This window comes from Theobroma cacao, chromosome 1 (genome assembly GCF_000208745.1).
Source record: "Theobroma cacao cultivar B97-61/B2 chromosome 1, Criollo_cocoa_genome_V2, whole genome shotgun sequence".
Classification (NCBI taxonomy): Eukaryota; Viridiplantae; Streptophyta; class Magnoliopsida; order Malvales; family Malvaceae; genus Theobroma; species Theobroma cacao.
Genome location: NC_030850.1, coordinates 11,754,350 through 11,771,240, shown reverse-complemented (window position 1 = coordinate 11,771,240; position 16,891 = coordinate 11,754,350). Strand labels below are relative to the sequence as shown.

At 33.5% G+C, this 16,891-nt stretch overlaps 1 protein-coding gene and 1 pseudogene across 1 annotated transcript; both read left to right on the top strand.

Moving 5' to 3' along the window:
- Nucleotides 559–8,455, top strand: LOC18612328 (lysM domain receptor-like kinase 3). The gene is made up of 12 exons (XM_018113794.1): nt 559–1,321; nt 2,290–2,323; nt 2,444–2,448; nt 2,562–2,720; nt 3,195–3,385; nt 4,146–4,235; nt 4,825–4,918; nt 4,999–5,150; nt 5,237–5,328; nt 7,431–7,569; nt 7,844–7,942; nt 8,032–8,455. The coding sequence occupies exons 1-12, from the start codon at nt 676–678 to the stop codon at nt 8,194–8,196; spliced, it is 1,866 nt and encodes a 621-aa protein (XP_017969283.1). The 5' UTR covers nt 559–675; the 3' UTR covers nt 8,197–8,455.
- On the top strand, nt 9,030–14,741 carry LOC18612326 (annotated as a pseudogene).

Here is a 16,891-nt window from a genome sequence, read left to right as displayed (position 1 = left end):
ACTTTTAAAAAGTGCAAAGTTCTTACCATTTCTTTAAAACCACATCATTGACCTTTTGATATGTTTGCTACTATAATAATTTAATAAATGGTACCGAAATAATTAAATAAGAAAAAAATTAAATAATGAAATAAAAAAAATTTAATCTTATAAACGGCAGCCATATCTTTCAAAATGAAGCTGTAATTAATAATTCAGGAATTTTTCCATTAAATAATACTAATACAGATCCTTTCAAGTGACTATTTGTTTATATTTGTTGACCAGTTATTACCATCCGTGTCCGCAACACAGCAACCTTGACCGAGCCAGCGGGCGTCGCGGCCTCCAATGCTCTCCCCAAGCGCGTACATATACTTGACACACTTCCGAGCGTGTCGCCAACATCCCCAAAGACAAAAAACCGCGGGAATTTACTATAGGTATGACACGCTCAACCCTAACCAATACGACAATGACAATTCAATCAAACGATGAACAAATAAAGAGCCAAGAATACCCCACTAATCATTTGCCACGTCCTCATCACTTTCTTCTTCAAATATTTCTTTATCACCGAAATTTCAAACATCTCCAGTCAACGGTCTCCAATATCTTCCAACCTCCTCCAACTCTCTCCCTCTCTCCGATTCTTAAACCCCAAAAATCCCAATCTTAGGGTTTTCAATTCCCGAAATGTTACTAAAATTGATCTCATTTTTATTCTTTTTTATCTCAGTTTCCTTAATTTCAGTAGAATCAAGATGCACCAAAGGCTGCGATGAAGCCTTAGCATCGTACTACGTTTGGGACAATGCAAACTTGACCTTCATATCCGAGGTTCTTAACTCAAACATTGTACCTTCCTCGACAATTAATTTCGACACAATCCTCGCTTACAACAAACAAGTTGCCAACAAAGACAGCGTCGAGGCTTTTTCCAGACTCAACATTCCGTTCCCTTGCGATTGCATCAACGGCGAATTCCTCGGCCATGTGTTCCAATTCAATGTTAGGCCACGCGACACTTACGACAGGATAGCCACTGAGTATTATTCGAATTTGACGACGGTTGAATGGTTGCAGCAGTTTAATAGCTATCCGCCGACTAATATACCGGATACTGGGATGGTTAATGTGACGGTGAATTGTTCTTGTGGTGATGCTGCGATTTCGAAGGACTACGGATTGTTTATTACGTACCCGCTCCGACCCGGGGAGACTTTAAATACTGTGTTGACTCAGACGAATCTATCATCTGATTTATCGGGGTTGGTGCAGAGTTACAACCCCGAGGCGAATTTCAGCGCAGGGACCGGCTTGGTGTTTATTCCGGGCAAAGGTGATTTCTTAAGCATTTTTGTTTGATTTTTTGTTTTTTTTTTATTTTATAGGTAAGTGGAAATGGGATAATTTCTTGTAGGATTTTAGTGTCAAACGTGGAAATTTAGATATTGTAAGAGACTTAAAAGAAAAAGAAAAGTGGCAATTAGATGATTATTTGAACAAGCAATTTGATGCTAACTTGGGAATGGAGTTTAATAATTTTAGATTTGATTTTAGTGTCTAGCTTGTAATTCCAGATGATTATTTGCTTATGTAATTTAACAAAGTAGAGCTGTTTATGCCCATTTTTTTCCTATTACATGTGAAAGTCCAGTGGGCTCGAGTTATAAATGAAATGTAGTTTTCTTCCTTTTCAGAAAACCCAATCCCTCTCCTGATTTCCAAACTAAAAGTTTCAATTTCTGACAATTGGGTGGTTCCCTAGGAGATAGAGGGAAGATTAATAGAGTAGAAATTAAGCTTAGGCAGTTCATCTTGGTATCTTGATCATAGGCTTGTTAACGTTAATACTCTTCAGAGATTCACCCTATAGGAGTTGGGTTGATCAAAAAGAAAGTAGGAGTTGGGTTGATCAAAAGGAAGTTTAGTTGCAAACTTGCAGTCAGTGACTTTTTAAGTACCAAATTGGTAATTTTTATGTCACTGTATAAAGTGATGGGGAGTTTACACATTTTCTAAATGATGTCAACATTTGTTTTCACTGTCATCTAACTCATTTGGCTCACTATAATCATTCAGGTGATGTTTGGGTGTACTATGTATAAAAATGTTGTCAAATACATGAAATTATTTCATTTCTAGGTTGTTCTTCAAAGTACTCTGCGCAATTTATACAATACGGTCAACTTATAGGTTTTTAAAGACCAAGAAGGGTATGGCATTGTGGTTTTTTATCCTGGTTATTATGAATAATTGTTAACTTACCTCACTAAAGCATTTCTTTTTTTTTTTTATTATTTGCAGATGCCAATAATAGTTTTCGACCCCTGAAATCAAGGTAGCTTCTACAACTTTAAACTTCAAACTAAAATATCTTTATACTTAATTATCATTTGTTTTGCATTTGAATCCTTCATAAATTTTCTAAACATGTTTCTTCTTTCTTTCTGTTTTGCAGCACAGGTGGTTTGGCCTTCTCTGCATGTTGCTTTTGTGATTATTATGATATTGGGATGCTGATTGACTGGATTTTTTTTTTAATATTTTGAGCTTATAGCTTGCCTTTATATGAGCAGGAATTTCTGCTGGAGTTATTGCTGGGATATCTGTAGCAGCAATAGCAGTATTGGTGTTGCTGGCTGTTGGTCTATATATTGGATTTTTCCGAAAGAAGGTAAAGGGAGCAGCATTACTTTCAGCAGCCTCCCAAGATCCATCTGTTCAAGCTGGGAATGGTAACCCCCCTGCTTCTCTGTCCCCTTTCCCTTTTTGTTTGTTTATGAGATTTGGCGAACTAAAGATCACTTCACAAATTTATTGCTCCTTACAAGTCTTTTTAGACTGCATTGCCAGTTGAATCTCTGCAAACGCTATTCAAATAGGTGTTAAATTAGCAAAACCACTTGGCAAACTGCTCTTTATTGCAGAATGCTGTGTACAATAACATGCTACTAGTCTTCTTTCTTTTTTTTTAAAGTTCTTTGTTCAAGAGTTTGCACTTTACATCCTTGCTGAGAGCCAGGGCTATCATCTGTACTGTTCTTGAATAACTGCTTCAAAATTATCTCACACCTTTTATTTTTTTATCTATTTGTTTGTTTTTAGAACAAAATCACTAATCATGATTATAATTGTCTCTATTACTGATTGGCCCTTGCTCTTTGTTTCTTTTCTTCTCTATATTTCTTTTGTTGGTGTGAACTGTTTAGTTTCTGGAAGTAAAGAAGCACAATCAACTGGGGTCATTGCCTCTTCTCCTGGCCTTGCTGGCATTACTGTAGACAAATCAGTTGAGTTCTCATATGAAGAACTTGCCCAGGCGACTGATAATTTCAGTATGGCTAACAAGATTGGTGAAGGTGGCTTTGGGGCTGTTTTCTATGCAAACTTGAGAGGCGAGGTCTGTATGTAGTTTCATACTTTGTAGTTTTTATTGGTAAACTCTAGAAGAAAATTTTCTATTTGGTGCTTTGGTTATTGTATGTTTAGTCAAGTTATTAGCTTTACTTCTTGACTAAGTTTCAGAGACAGACTCAACATCTGGCATGTTAATGTAAAACAACTACGTTGCTAACCAGAACTGTGTGCCTAGGGGGAAAAATTGTAGATCGGAGAAGAGATCACTTGGACTTTTTGCTAATTAACGATATTTTATTGAGGGGAAAAAGAAACCTTTTCTAGCCATGTTCAGAGTTTAAGAGGATTGAAATTCAGAATGTCACTTAGTTTGAAGGATGTTCGTTTGCCTTTATAATTTGCTTGCAATTTTGGCCAATGTATCATGTGGATAATTGGATTTGGAGCTCAAGTCTGATGAGTAGAGTTAAGCATCTAAACAAGATGAGGGAAGAGCATAAAAAGATTCATATGTAAGAAAGAATGAATGACTCTGTTAACCATAGGTTTTTTTGCTTGGTTTATAGGTAAAATGGTGGTGCAGATACATGAATATGCTGTTTCCCATTTTAAGAGAAACACAACTCTGGTCTTCCTTGCATTTAAAAAAGATATCTGAATAACTATGCACACATGCATTTTTGTGAACTTGCAACTTACTCTGTTAAATACTTTCGATGGCTAAATAAACCTGCATCAATGACACATTGCCATGCCATGTTGGTTCCAATTGTCAGTTATTCTGTTTATTACCCACTGTGCAGGAAGCCGCAATCAAGAAGATGGATATGCAAGCATCAAAAGAATTTCTAGCTGAATTAAAGGTTTTAACACATGTTCATCACCTGAACCTGGTAATTCACTTTCTTTTTCTCCACCTTGGAAAAGGTTAACAGATTGAAATTGTGTTCAGTTTCCGTGAGTCGTTGTCTAACTGACATTTAAAGGGTGACATATCTTTGAGTGATTGTTTGGAATTAACTAGAAAACATTCTTGAATCTGTTCCTATCTCTGAATCTGGAGAACATTTTGTTAATATTATGCGTGTGGCATCATAGGCCAACAGCCAAAGGCCAAAATTAAGTTGTCTGTGGTAGAATGAGTCAGAGGATTCGTCTGTATCCACCTATGGCACAGTTAATTCATGCATTACTGCTCCTGTAACCCTTCTGTTACCTTTATGTAAGGTATATGATACAAATAATTGAATGAAGTTTAATGCATCTAGTTGAAGTGGATTAACCCTTGATTGCAGTTGTGGCTATGTAGGGATAATGAAACTTATTAGATTTTCTCAATCATTGTAACTCAATTTAGTGGCCTTTCTTTTTATTTATTAGTTTTTCTTCCTTTCTAAACATTCTTTTGCAATTATGACCACCTAAAGTTTTTATTTTGTTATTTATGTTTGAAGTGAATATTAATATTGACATCCAATGCAGGTGCGCTTAATCGGATACTGTGTTGAAGGCTCTCTTTTCCTAGTTTATGAATACATTGAGAATGGCAATCTTAGTCAGCATTTGCGAGGCTCAAGTGAGATCTCTTATGCAGAAATAATTTGTAATGGCATTGACTCAGAACAGTACTGATAGATTTATGTTGCTTATTTCCAGGCAGGGAGCCACTTCCTTGGTCTACTCGAGTGCAAATTGCGCTTGACTCAGCCAGAGGTCTTGAATATATCCATGAGCATACTGTCCCTGTTTACATTCACCGTGACATTAAATCAGCTAATATATTGATAGACAAAAAATTCCGTGGAAAGGTGACCTCTTTTTGTTCTCTCATCAGGTGGACTGTTTGAAAGCTTCTTGTAATTTCTGCACTGAATTGTTTTTAACTTTAATGAAGGTTGCAGATTTTGGATTAACAAAATTGACTGAAGTTGGAAGTGCATCGCTACCTACACGTCTTGTTGGAACGTTTGGATACATGCCACCGGAGTAAGATAAATTTCATTCTATCTAATTTGAGGCACTTGCTAACTCATCTGCTATTGTTGTTATAGACCAAACTTAAGCTCAAGAATGGATACTCTAGACTAAGTGTCCCATTGTCAGTAGATTTATAACTAAAGAGACCAATGATCCCATATACAAGTTAGCAAACACCATGATATATCTGATGTTAGCATCTTAAGTACATATCTGTTGGGCTTTCATAAATTTCTGTTTTGTCTAACTTAATGATAGCGACTCAACAGCAATTGCTGTTAAGGACCGTGTATCTGGTAATGGCCCCTCGTCAATGAATTTGTGACCGGGGGGCATCATATAGGGTGTGCAGGGCTTGGTTTGGATAATTCAATTCATAATTTTATAAATAAACTTAAACAAAATTAGGTATAGAAACCGAAATATACCATATCACTTTTGCTAGGTTTGATTTCTTATTCAGTTTGGTTCTTATTGGTTTTCTGAAAAACAAAGCCCTAAAAAACCTATCTACTCGAATTTAAATTTCATATTAATTCAGTTTAGAAGGCAAACCAATGTACTTATAACTGATTGTGAACATACCTGGTAGACACAGGCACATACATAAGAATGTCTTTCTTTTTCTGCAAAAACTAATTTGTGTTTATTATGGGGTGTAGGATGTGTGTGTATATGAATTTTGGATTTTGGTTTTGTTGATTTTGTAGCTAAGCAAACCAAAGTAATTATCTTTGAATTAGTTTTAAACCAAACTAAACCTTCTACAAATATGGCTTTTCTGTTTGAATGAAATAGTGAATGTCCCTGAAATTGTCCCTGACAAACTCCTAAGCAGTGCAATATTCAATCTTAATTGGGTGTGATTGTTTGCCTGCTTGTTTAGATATTGGAGAGGTTATAGTAATAACTGGGTGGAGGCCATTCAAATTGTTGGCATGAAATCCTGTAAAATTTGACCTGGTGCCATAAAACGTAATTGTCATGGAAGCCTTTAAATTTGTCTTGGTTATCACTTGTGAGAAGAAATAATTGAGTTCTTGCATGATGATGAGAACTCCGTATTATTGTTGTGGGAACTGGAAAACTTACCAGTGTATGGCTGCTTACTTGGTTTTACTTTCAATGAGCAATATTGACAGTAGATTTACCCTTCAAAGTTTATGGTGCTTTTTTTTTTTTGAAGATTTTTACTTAAGGGACTCTTCTTAGGTCCTTACTATTGGAGGTTATGCTTCTCTATAAAAAAATTTCCTTGCTCATTCAAGCATCTCTTCAAAACTAACACCTGAACTTTTTCTATCTTATTTGGCTTGAATTTGCTCAATGCATGTGATTTAGACATGGGAGGAGAGGGTATGGAACATAATTCTGTGATCATATAGACATGATATTAACATGCTTTTAAATGTGAGATTTTGTTAACACAAAACATTATATCCTTCTTTTTGTAGTTTGGAAAATAAAAAAGAGTAAATAATGAAAAAATTAAAATGTGGTATGATGCAGAATAAATTTGTCCCCTTAGGTTTAAATTATGACACATATCTGCTCTGTGTTTTTTTTTTTTGTTAGAATTTTTCTTGACACCGTTAGCAATAAAAAATCTAGAATCTCTTTTTGTTAAATTAATATAATAATAAAATAAAAACCTATAAATTCTTGAAAGTAAAGTTAATAGTGTTAAGTAGACAAGGAATAGAAATAAACACAGGGTTGTTAAGTGTCAAATTTTAAACCTGAGCAACTTTAATTTACCTCAAACCAAATGGTATTTTTCTGTAATTTACCCATAAAAATATAATATCAATATTTGTTAACCTTTAAGTCTTAGGTTGCACTGCTGGTTTTTTTTTTTTTGGGTACATCATTGCATGGCTGGTATTATGGTATACTGGATTCAAAGCTAAATATGCCTTTTTAGTAGGAATTTAGGTGCAAAGATGCTAAAATCAGAATATATTAGCTCTGGGATAAACAACAAATTAGTTTTTTTAATTAGCCCCATGTGCCTTCCTTGCAAGTGGGTATTCCAGTAAGGAATTTTGCCATTTGCCTAACAGTTTGTGTTCATGTGAAAATGGACTAACTTTATTCATGCTTGTGTGCAGATATGCTCAATATGGTGATGTTTCTCCTAAAGTAGATGTATATGCCTTTGGGGTTGTGCTCTATGAACTTATCTCTGCTAAAGAAGCTATTGTCAAGGAAAATGGCTCTGTTGCTGAATCGAAGGGCCTTGTCGCTCTGGTTAATATTCTTTCAATCACTCTACTCCAATTAATAATAAGTGGTGACAGACAGGCTAAATCCCACAGATATTATGTTTGTTATAATTGGAATCTGATTTGAGTAAGAACAGGCAGAGCTAAAATGTGATGATGCAATTTTTTGGGTAATTTTATGAGCAAATCAGTTTATCACACATTGAGCCACTGTGGGGTTTGCCTGTCTGAAAAGAACTGCTCATTAGAGCCCTAAAGTACCCATGAGCATAGTTTAATAAGTGTTTCTCCTTCTGCAGTTCGAGGATGCTCTGAATGAGCCTGATCCTAAAGAAGGGCTTTGCAAACTTATTGATCCGAGGCTTGGAGATAATTACCCACTTGACTCTGTGTTCAAGGTGAGAGCAGTCTCCGAGAAATAATATGCTAGGATTTTCATTTTATGATTTCAATTTGACGAAGCTTTGGTGGCTGTTTTGATTTGCAGATGGCTCAGCTTGCCAAAGCGTGTACACAAGAAAATCCTCAACTACGACCGAGTATGAGGTCCATAGTGGTTGCCCTCATGACTCTCTCGTCGTCAACAGAGGATTGGGATGTTGGTTCTTTCTATGAAAATCATGCTCTTGTCAACCTTATGTCAGGACGATAGAGAGAATGCGTTGCAAAGGTATTTTTGTACGAGTAACACTACAGCCATTTCCAGATGTTTGTAAATGTAATCGTTGAGATTACTTCTTGATATGTCGCATGAAATCATTATTTTTTTTTTAAAAAAATACATATAAGACCCTTTTTTTTGCTAGGTGTTCTTCAAATATCCGATGAAAATAAAATCAATGTAAATGTAGGAAAATTGATACATTTACTACTGATTAAAAGTATGGAATTACTTTTATTATAGACCAAAAGCTTCTATTTCCCTTTATGTAGTTGAACTTGCTTTTGTTCACAAGAGAAGTAATACAATCAATGACGCTAAAGCAGCATGCCCCAGGAAATTATTATACTAGATACAATCTAAAATCATTTTAGAACCCTAACCAAGTTTCGGAGCTTAAAGACTTTTGATAAACTCAGCTGAACTATGCCAATTGTCAAGGAAGATTCTTATTCTAGATTCTAGTGAAGTCTTCAGCTTCAGAAACTCTTCAACACCTATTTTGAGCTTTGTTAATTAAAAATCCAACCCATTGCCAAAAGCAGAAATTCAGAATCTACAGAATATGAGATTCATAAGGCTATCATACATATAACCAGATGAAACCCGTCGTTCCAGTTTTATCTCTACTCGGAAACTTCTCGCCGGTTTCCAGGGTCTCTTTCAAATACTGGTCTTACCTCTTCCATCCAGAAGACTTCATCATCAGTCCAGTTATTAGTCGACTGAGTTGCACTTTCTGACTTCCATTTCTCAAATTTGGGCGTCTGTTTGGGGCTAGAGCGGACCCTACACGACTTTCCTCAATGTGGAAGAGCTGGAACAGAAACCAATCAATGATAAGAAACTTGGTGGAAGTAAACGCTTATCACAAACCAAAGCACAGAAATTCGTTTAAACTTTTAAACGAAGATCAAAGAACCAAGGTTACTTCACCACTAACAGAGAAGAAAAGATGACTCTACTAAGATTTAGCTTGCCTTTTCAATGTTTGTTCTTCGTCTCGCTTTCCATTACCGTAATAGAATCAAAATGCAAGAAAGGGTGTGACTTAGCATTAGCGTCCTACTACGCTTGGGAAAACACAAACGTAACCTTCATATCCGAGGTTTTGCATTCCCAACTTGTACCAAAAGGCGTGGCCGATGCCATCCTGGATTTCAACAAGCAAGTGGAAGGCGAAGATAGGCTCAAAGCTTTTACCAGGGTCAACGTGCCCTTCCCTTGTGACTGCATCAACGGTGAATTCCTTGGCCACGTGTTCGAGTACGAGGTTAAGTCTGGCGACACCTACGAGAAAATCGCCAGTTTGTACTACTCCAACTTGACCACGGTTGAGTGGTTGCAGCGGTCTAACACGTATGAAGCCGATTAGATGGCTGAAAATGATAAGATGAATGTGACTGTGAATTGTTCATGCGGTGATACTTCTGTTTCAAAGAATTACGGGTTGTTTATCACCTACCCGCTTCTACCCGGCGAGACTTTGGAAGCTGTGCTGACTCAGACCAATCTTTCCCAGGATGTTGGAGTGTTGGTGCAGAGTTACAACGAGGGGGTGAATCTTAGCGGAGGGGATGGTTTGATTTTTGTTCCAGGCAAAGGTGACTTTCTTCTGTTGCAAGCAAGGTTTTTAAGTTGATTTGGTGTTTTTTGTTACTTAATGTTATATAATTAATTAATAATTTTAATAATTATTTAATAGTTTAATTATTAAAGATATAATATTTAAAAATCATTAATAATTAAATATTTATATAATTTAATTATGTAATAATTATTCAATGGATTCCATTATTTAATAATTTAATAATTTATTAATATTAATAATGTTCTAATAATATAATATTTCACTGTTATTTATTAATATTGTTATAATGATGATTAAATAATATTATTGAACACTAGTAAAAAATTTTAATATTATTTATTAATATAATTTTTTACTCTAAACTAATTATTTTTCGTCATATGAAACAATTTAATATTAAAATTTTTTTATTAAATAATATAACTATAAAATAAATAAAAATAATCACTATTGTAATTACATAATAAAATTTAATATACTAAATAATATTGCATGTTTTACATAATTATAGCATTTAATAATAAATTATTTAATATTTTATATATATTCTAATATTAATATTTAAATGATGTAAATGATCATATAATTAAATAACAACATTAGATGATAGTAAATAGTATTATTTTAATACTACTATTTAAATAATGTAAATTTTAATTATTTCATACATTGTATGTTTATTTAATTCTTAAAATTTTTTTCGTATATTGAATTATTATGTTTGCAACTATTTTAAATTTTTATTTCTAGCGTATATTGCTATTATTGAATTATTAGCCTAATCTTGTTTCTAATATTCTAGATCTTGAGTGTTTATGTATTGCTCTCAACTTGTTTAACCAAAGTTTTACTTCTATTTACAGATGCAAGTGGTAATTATCGACCCCTGAGGTCAAGGTAGCATCCATTATTCTAGTCTTCAAGTGGTTAAATTTATTAGTATGTCTTATTCTTGCATCTAAGCACCCTCATAAATTTCCTAAGTATATTTTCCGTTCTTTCAATTTTGCAGCGCAGGTGGTTGCCTTCTCTCTGAATGTTGGTTTTCTGAGGATTATCTGTACTTGTATATTGGCATGCTGAAGCTCTAAACTCAAACCTCGATCGTATACTTTGAGCTCATAGCTTCCTTTATATGTATGTTCAGTAGGACTATCTGGTATGGTTGTTGCTGGGATATCTTCGGCAGTAGTAGCTGGATTCCTACTACTGGCTACAGGTGTTCTATATTTTGGCTTTTATCAGAAGAAGAAGCTGAAGTGGGCAATGTTTCCCTCTACATCACCCAAAATTCTACCTGCTCAAGCTGGGGATGGTACATTTTCTCTGTCCCCCTCACCCAGTTTTCTCTGTCCACTTTCCCCTTATGTTTGTTTGATGAGTTAGGAATTGAAGAACGCTACACAAATTTACTGCTTTTTACAAGTATTGAATCACTTGTTATCCATTTTGAATGAATAGATGATTAATTATCACAAGGACTGGTTTTTAGTACCCATTGGGGCAGAGCAATATATCATGCTTTTAGTAGGTCCTCATTCCTAAAGTTCTCCTTCCAGAAGGTCGCAAGTCGCAACTTCACATCCTCACTGAGTGCCAGGACTATCATCTCTACCTGCTCTAGGCTAAATGGTTCAACTTGTTCCCACAATGAAGAATGCTCTTATAGAATCATTGTGTTCTTAGCATCTTTTTTCTTTGGTTCTTTTTCCTTTTCAAGAACAGAATCATTAGATGTCTCCAGTAGATGATAATTTTTTTTTTGGAAAGATCAAGTAGATGATTATTGACATAATTTCAATTACTGATTCGTTCCTCTTCCCTTTTTTCTTCTTTAACCCCTTTGGGGTGGTTGGGGGCGTTTAGCTCCTAGCAGTAAAGCAAATGGCCATAAAGACAATATCATAGACACATCAGTTGAGTTCTCGCATGAAGAACTTGCCCAAGCTACTAACAGTTTCAGTCTGACACACAAGGTTGGTGAAGGGGGCTTTGGGGCTGTTTACTATGCAGAGCTAAGAGGCCAGGTCGGTAGTTGCAAGCATTTGTTATTTGTTATTCGTAAATTGTTGAAGAATGTTCTGTATATGATGTTTTGGGTTATTGTACATGAGTTATAATTGCTTCTTGGCTGAGTTCCAGAAAAAGACAGTACATGTCACCAGCATTAGTCATGTTTGGAGAAAATTCGTGAAAGAATGAGTTCCATCCTTTTAAATTGGGATGGTAAATACTTGAATATCTTACCATTTGAGGATCATAGCTTTCCTTTCTTTTGTGAAACATGAAACATGTTTGCTTTCATTTTCCCTATGCCCTTACTTGTTAATGCTGACTGTGGATGAGACATGAGCATACTAGTTCTGAACCATCACCGGAACTTGGACTTGGACCCAATTTTTTCACAGACCTCTTTAACTGGTGGCAGCACCTAGCTTGAACTCCTCAAAAGCCAAAATTTTTTCCCCTATAAAAAACTCGTTTCTCAGCCAAAAAAACAAAATGTTTTCGACTTTTTCCAATTCAACAATATCCAACATTGTCAAGCCAAAGAAGAAAAACAAATGGTATGTTCCTTTCATATGTCAGTTACATGTGTTCTTTTCCATAACCATAATACTCCTTTATTACTTGCTATGCAGAAAGTGGCAATCAAGAAGATGGGTATGCAAGCATCAAAGGAATTTCTAGCTGAACTTAAGGTTTTGACACGTGTTCATCATCTGAACCTGGTAATACACTTTCCTGAATGCAGTTGTCTTCGGCTTTTGGAAGCTTATAGCAAACTGAAATCTTGAAAGGGGACCTATTTTTAAGACTAATTGTTTGGTATTTAACTAAAACGCATATCTTTAAATACTTGTACCAGAAAATTAATAAATGCTGTCATTTCTATCTTCCAATCTGGAGAAAATTTTTGTCATATTATATGGGGAGACCTCATTGATCTGCTAGAGATCAATTCTACTGTTCTCTGCTGTCTTGATGAGGATAGGAAAAATCTGCATTCATCAATGGCACGACATATAAATGTGTCACTGCATTACGTTAGTTTAACAGGGCTAATTTAATAGAAATAATCGAATGAAGTTCCAGTTATCTTGGTGAGTGGATTCTCAATGAGTTAACTGCCTTTTGCATATGTCGCAGCACTCCACAAGTCGTGGAGTACTAGACCTTAGACCATTTTAAATGAAACTTCATAGCCTTACCTTTCTTACTTTCTAGAAATTCTTTTGCATTAACAATAACCTTTGAAAGGTTTTATTTATGTTAATTATCAAGGAAGTATATATTATTCAGTGATATTTCCAAAGTAGGTTCGTTTAATTGGATACTGTGTTGAAGGTTCTCTTTTCCTTGTCTACGAGTACATTGAGAATGGCAATCTAAGCCAACATTTGCATGGCTCAGGTGAGGATGATTCTGCCTAAATCATTGCTAAATTGCTAATGGTAATAGCAGTGACTTAGAACAGCACTGATGGTTATGATTGTCCATTTCCAGGGAAAGACCCACTTCCTTGGTCCACTCGTGTGCAAATTGCACTTGACTCAGCAAGAGGTCTCGAGTATGTTCATGAGCATACTGTTCCTGTTTATATTCACCGTGACATTAAATCAGCCAATATATTGATAGACAAAAAATTCCATGGAAAGGTTAGAGTTTTCTATCTATCATCCGGTAGACCATCCTGAAGTTTCTTCTGATCATGGTGCTGTATCCCTTTGACTGCAGGTTGCAGACTTTGGATTGGCAAAAATGTTCCCTAAAGCTGGAAGAGCAGCATTGTTACCCACTCGCCTAGTAGGAACATTTGGATACATGGCACCAGAGTAAGATAACTATGATTTTCACTAACCTAAGGCAACGGCAAATGAATTAATAATAATAGTTAAGGACCATACATATTTGGCATCCAACAGGTCTTCCCTGATGAAATAGATTTACATGGCTAACAAGGCAGCTTGGTTATTAAGTGAGCATACAAACACATGCACGTTGTCATACACGGATGCGCAGGCACACACATATACTATCTTATTTAAATTCCATTCCTAGCACACATTCAATCTGACACCAAATAGTACGTGTATGCATTCTGGTTAATTATAACATGAACTGAGCTTTTACCATGGGTGCAGGTATGCTCGATTTGGTGAAGTTTCGCCTGAAGTGGATGTCTATGCCTTTGGCGTTGTCCTCTATGAGCTCATTTCTGCCAAAGCAGCTATAGTCAAGACAAATGATTCTGCTGTCGGATCAAAGGGCCTTGTTGCTCTGGTTAATGTTCTTTCAATCCCTATGCTCCAATTGATAAAAATAGTGAAAAGAAGATAAAATATTAAGAAATTTCAGATGTGTTCAAGCTCTAATGTGATTTTAACTAGAAGGGAAAATTGAAAATGCAAGTCTACACTATCCTGAAAGGAATTCCATAAGCATTGGGATAATTCGATTTTTTTTTTTTTTTTTGGTTCTTCTGGTTCTGCAGTTTGAGAATGTTCTTAACCAACCTGATCCTATGCAAGATCTTTGCAAACTCATTGATCCAAGGCTTGGGGATAATTATCCAGTTGACTCAGTCCTCAAGGTAAGAACAATTAATTGCTAAAGAAGTGTTAGATTATTAAGTTTATAGATTTGTATGATTGTGATGGCAGATGGCTCAGCTTGCAAAAGCGTGCACAGAGGAGAATCCTAAGTTACGACCAAGTATGAGATCAATTGTGATTGCCTTAACCATTCTTTCATCTTCAACACAATAATGGAATGTTGATTCTTTCTATGAAGATCAAGCTCTTCTAAACCTTACAACTGCACAATGACAAAAAAAAGTGTTGCTTATCATCAATAATTCATTGTATGAGGTGAATTTCATGTGTTATGAGGTGGTTGATAACTAAATATTTCAATAGAATTAGAATTAACCAGTTGTAACCAATCCCTCTTTATCAACACAATGGGTTTACTTTTTTATATGCTGCAGTGCCATAAATTTCTTAGGCCCAAGGGACAAAATTTGTGAAAGAATGAGTTACATCCTTTCAGATTGCGATGATAAGCACTTGAACATGGATATTTTGCTAACTAATAATTTCACTAGTGTGGAACTGCAGCCACCATAACTTTTCAGTTAAATGTTTGACATTAGTCTGCCAATTATTAATTAGCTTGCAAATGTGGCTACTGTGTGAAACTCAGGCACGATGTTAGACTAGTTAAGATGACTGTATAAGGCTTACTTCAGTAGAGTTAAGCAATGAGCAGCAACATTGGAGAAGTGAATGGCAAAATCAATAAGAAATTAAATAATTACTGTGATAAAAAGGTTGAATCAAAGGGTGAATTTTACAGTAAAGCTAATTTTACTGTAAAGTTAATTAATATAATTTTTTAAAAAATAAAAACCTGTTTAATAAGTTAACAATATAACTAATTTATAAACTTATCTATTTTATGTTAACAGCATAAACAATTTTTAAATTTATCGATTTTATTTTTATTCTATTTTTCACATTAAAATATAAAAATATTATTTTTTTTGATATTAACATTTTTTCTGATTGGGAGAAAGGGGCCTTCAACTCTACTCTTTAAGTAGAGGATCATACACCAACTAAATAGCTAACTGCTCGAGTGTTTTTTTAATATTAACATTATGTCTAACTAATTTAATTCAATTAAACTTATTATTATAACTTGTTACGTTAATTCTTATAAAATTATATTTATTCAACTTAATTAACTTGTTATGTTAAATTTTACACGTTTACGTTAATATTTTAATAATCCTTATTCCACTTTTATAATTTTTTACGTTAATTCTTATAGGTTTACATTAAGGTTTATTAACTACTAATTTTCATTATAATTTTTTATCCTTACTATTATTCACTTATAAATTAAAATTTATAAACTGTTAAATATTTTAAACTCAAGACATTAAACTTAAATGTTTATTTTTCAAAAAAATATATTTAACTTAATTGACTTGTTACATTAAATCTCATACGTTTACGTAAATATTTTGACAATGCTTATTCCGCTTTTATAATTTTTTACGTTAATTCTTACAGGTTTATGCCAAGATTTTTAACTACTTATTTTCACTATAATTTTTTTTTATCTTTACTATTATTTATTTATAAATTAAAATTTATAAATCGTTAAATATTTTAAACTCGAAAATATAAATTTAAATGTTTAATTTTTCAAAAAATTATGTTTATTTTGACTTAATTTGCTTATAACGTTAGATCTCATACATTTACGTCAATATTTTGACAATACTTGTTTCACTATTATAATTTTTTATGTTAATTTTTACAAGTTTAATTTATGTTAATTTTTACAAGTTTAAGTCAAGGTTTTTCAACTATTAATTTTTACTATATTTTTTTATCCTTACTATTATTCATTTATAAATTAAAATTTATAAATCGTTAAATTCTTTAAATTTGAGAATATAAATTTAAATGTTTAATTTTTAAAAAAATTATATTTATTTAACTTAATTGACTTATTACGTTATATCTCATTTATTTATGTTAATATTTTGATAATATTTGTTCTACCTTTATAATTTTTTACGTCAATTCTTATAATTTTACGTTAAGGTATTTCAACTACTAATTTTCACTATAATTATTTTTATCCTTTCTATTATACATTTATAAATTAAAATTATAAACAGTTAAATACTTTAAACTTGAGAATATAAATTTAAATGTTTAATTTTTTTTAAAAAATTATGTTTATTTTGACTTAATTGACTTGTTATAGTAAATCCTACACATTTACATTAATATTTTGATAATTTTTGTTCCACCTTTATAATTTTTTATGTTCATTCTTATAGGTTTATGTCAAAGTTTATACACTACTAATTTTCACTACAATTTTTTATCTTTACTCTTATTCATTTATAAATTAAAAATTACAAACCGTTAAATACTTTAAATTGGAGAATATAAATTTAAATAATTAATTTTCTAAAAAATTATATTTATTTTAACTTAATCGAGTTGTTACGTTAAGTCTCAAACGATTACGTTAATATTTTGACAATACTTATTCCATCTTTATAATTTT

Bases quoted from the DNA above. Each gene is read 5' to 3' on its own strand.
- LOC18612328 (XM_018113794.1), top strand. From the start codon at position 676: ATGTTACTAAAATTGATCTCATTTTTATTCTTTTTTATCTCAGTTTCC. The intron at 3,386-4,145 runs GTCTGTATGTAG...CCCACTGTGCAG, and splicing joins ATGCAAACTTGAGAGGCGAG to GAAGCCGCAATCAAGAAGAT. The intron at 7,570-7,843 runs GTTAATATTCTT...CTCCTTCTGCAG, and splicing joins CGAAGGGCCTTGTCGCTCTG to TTCGAGGATGCTCTGAATGA.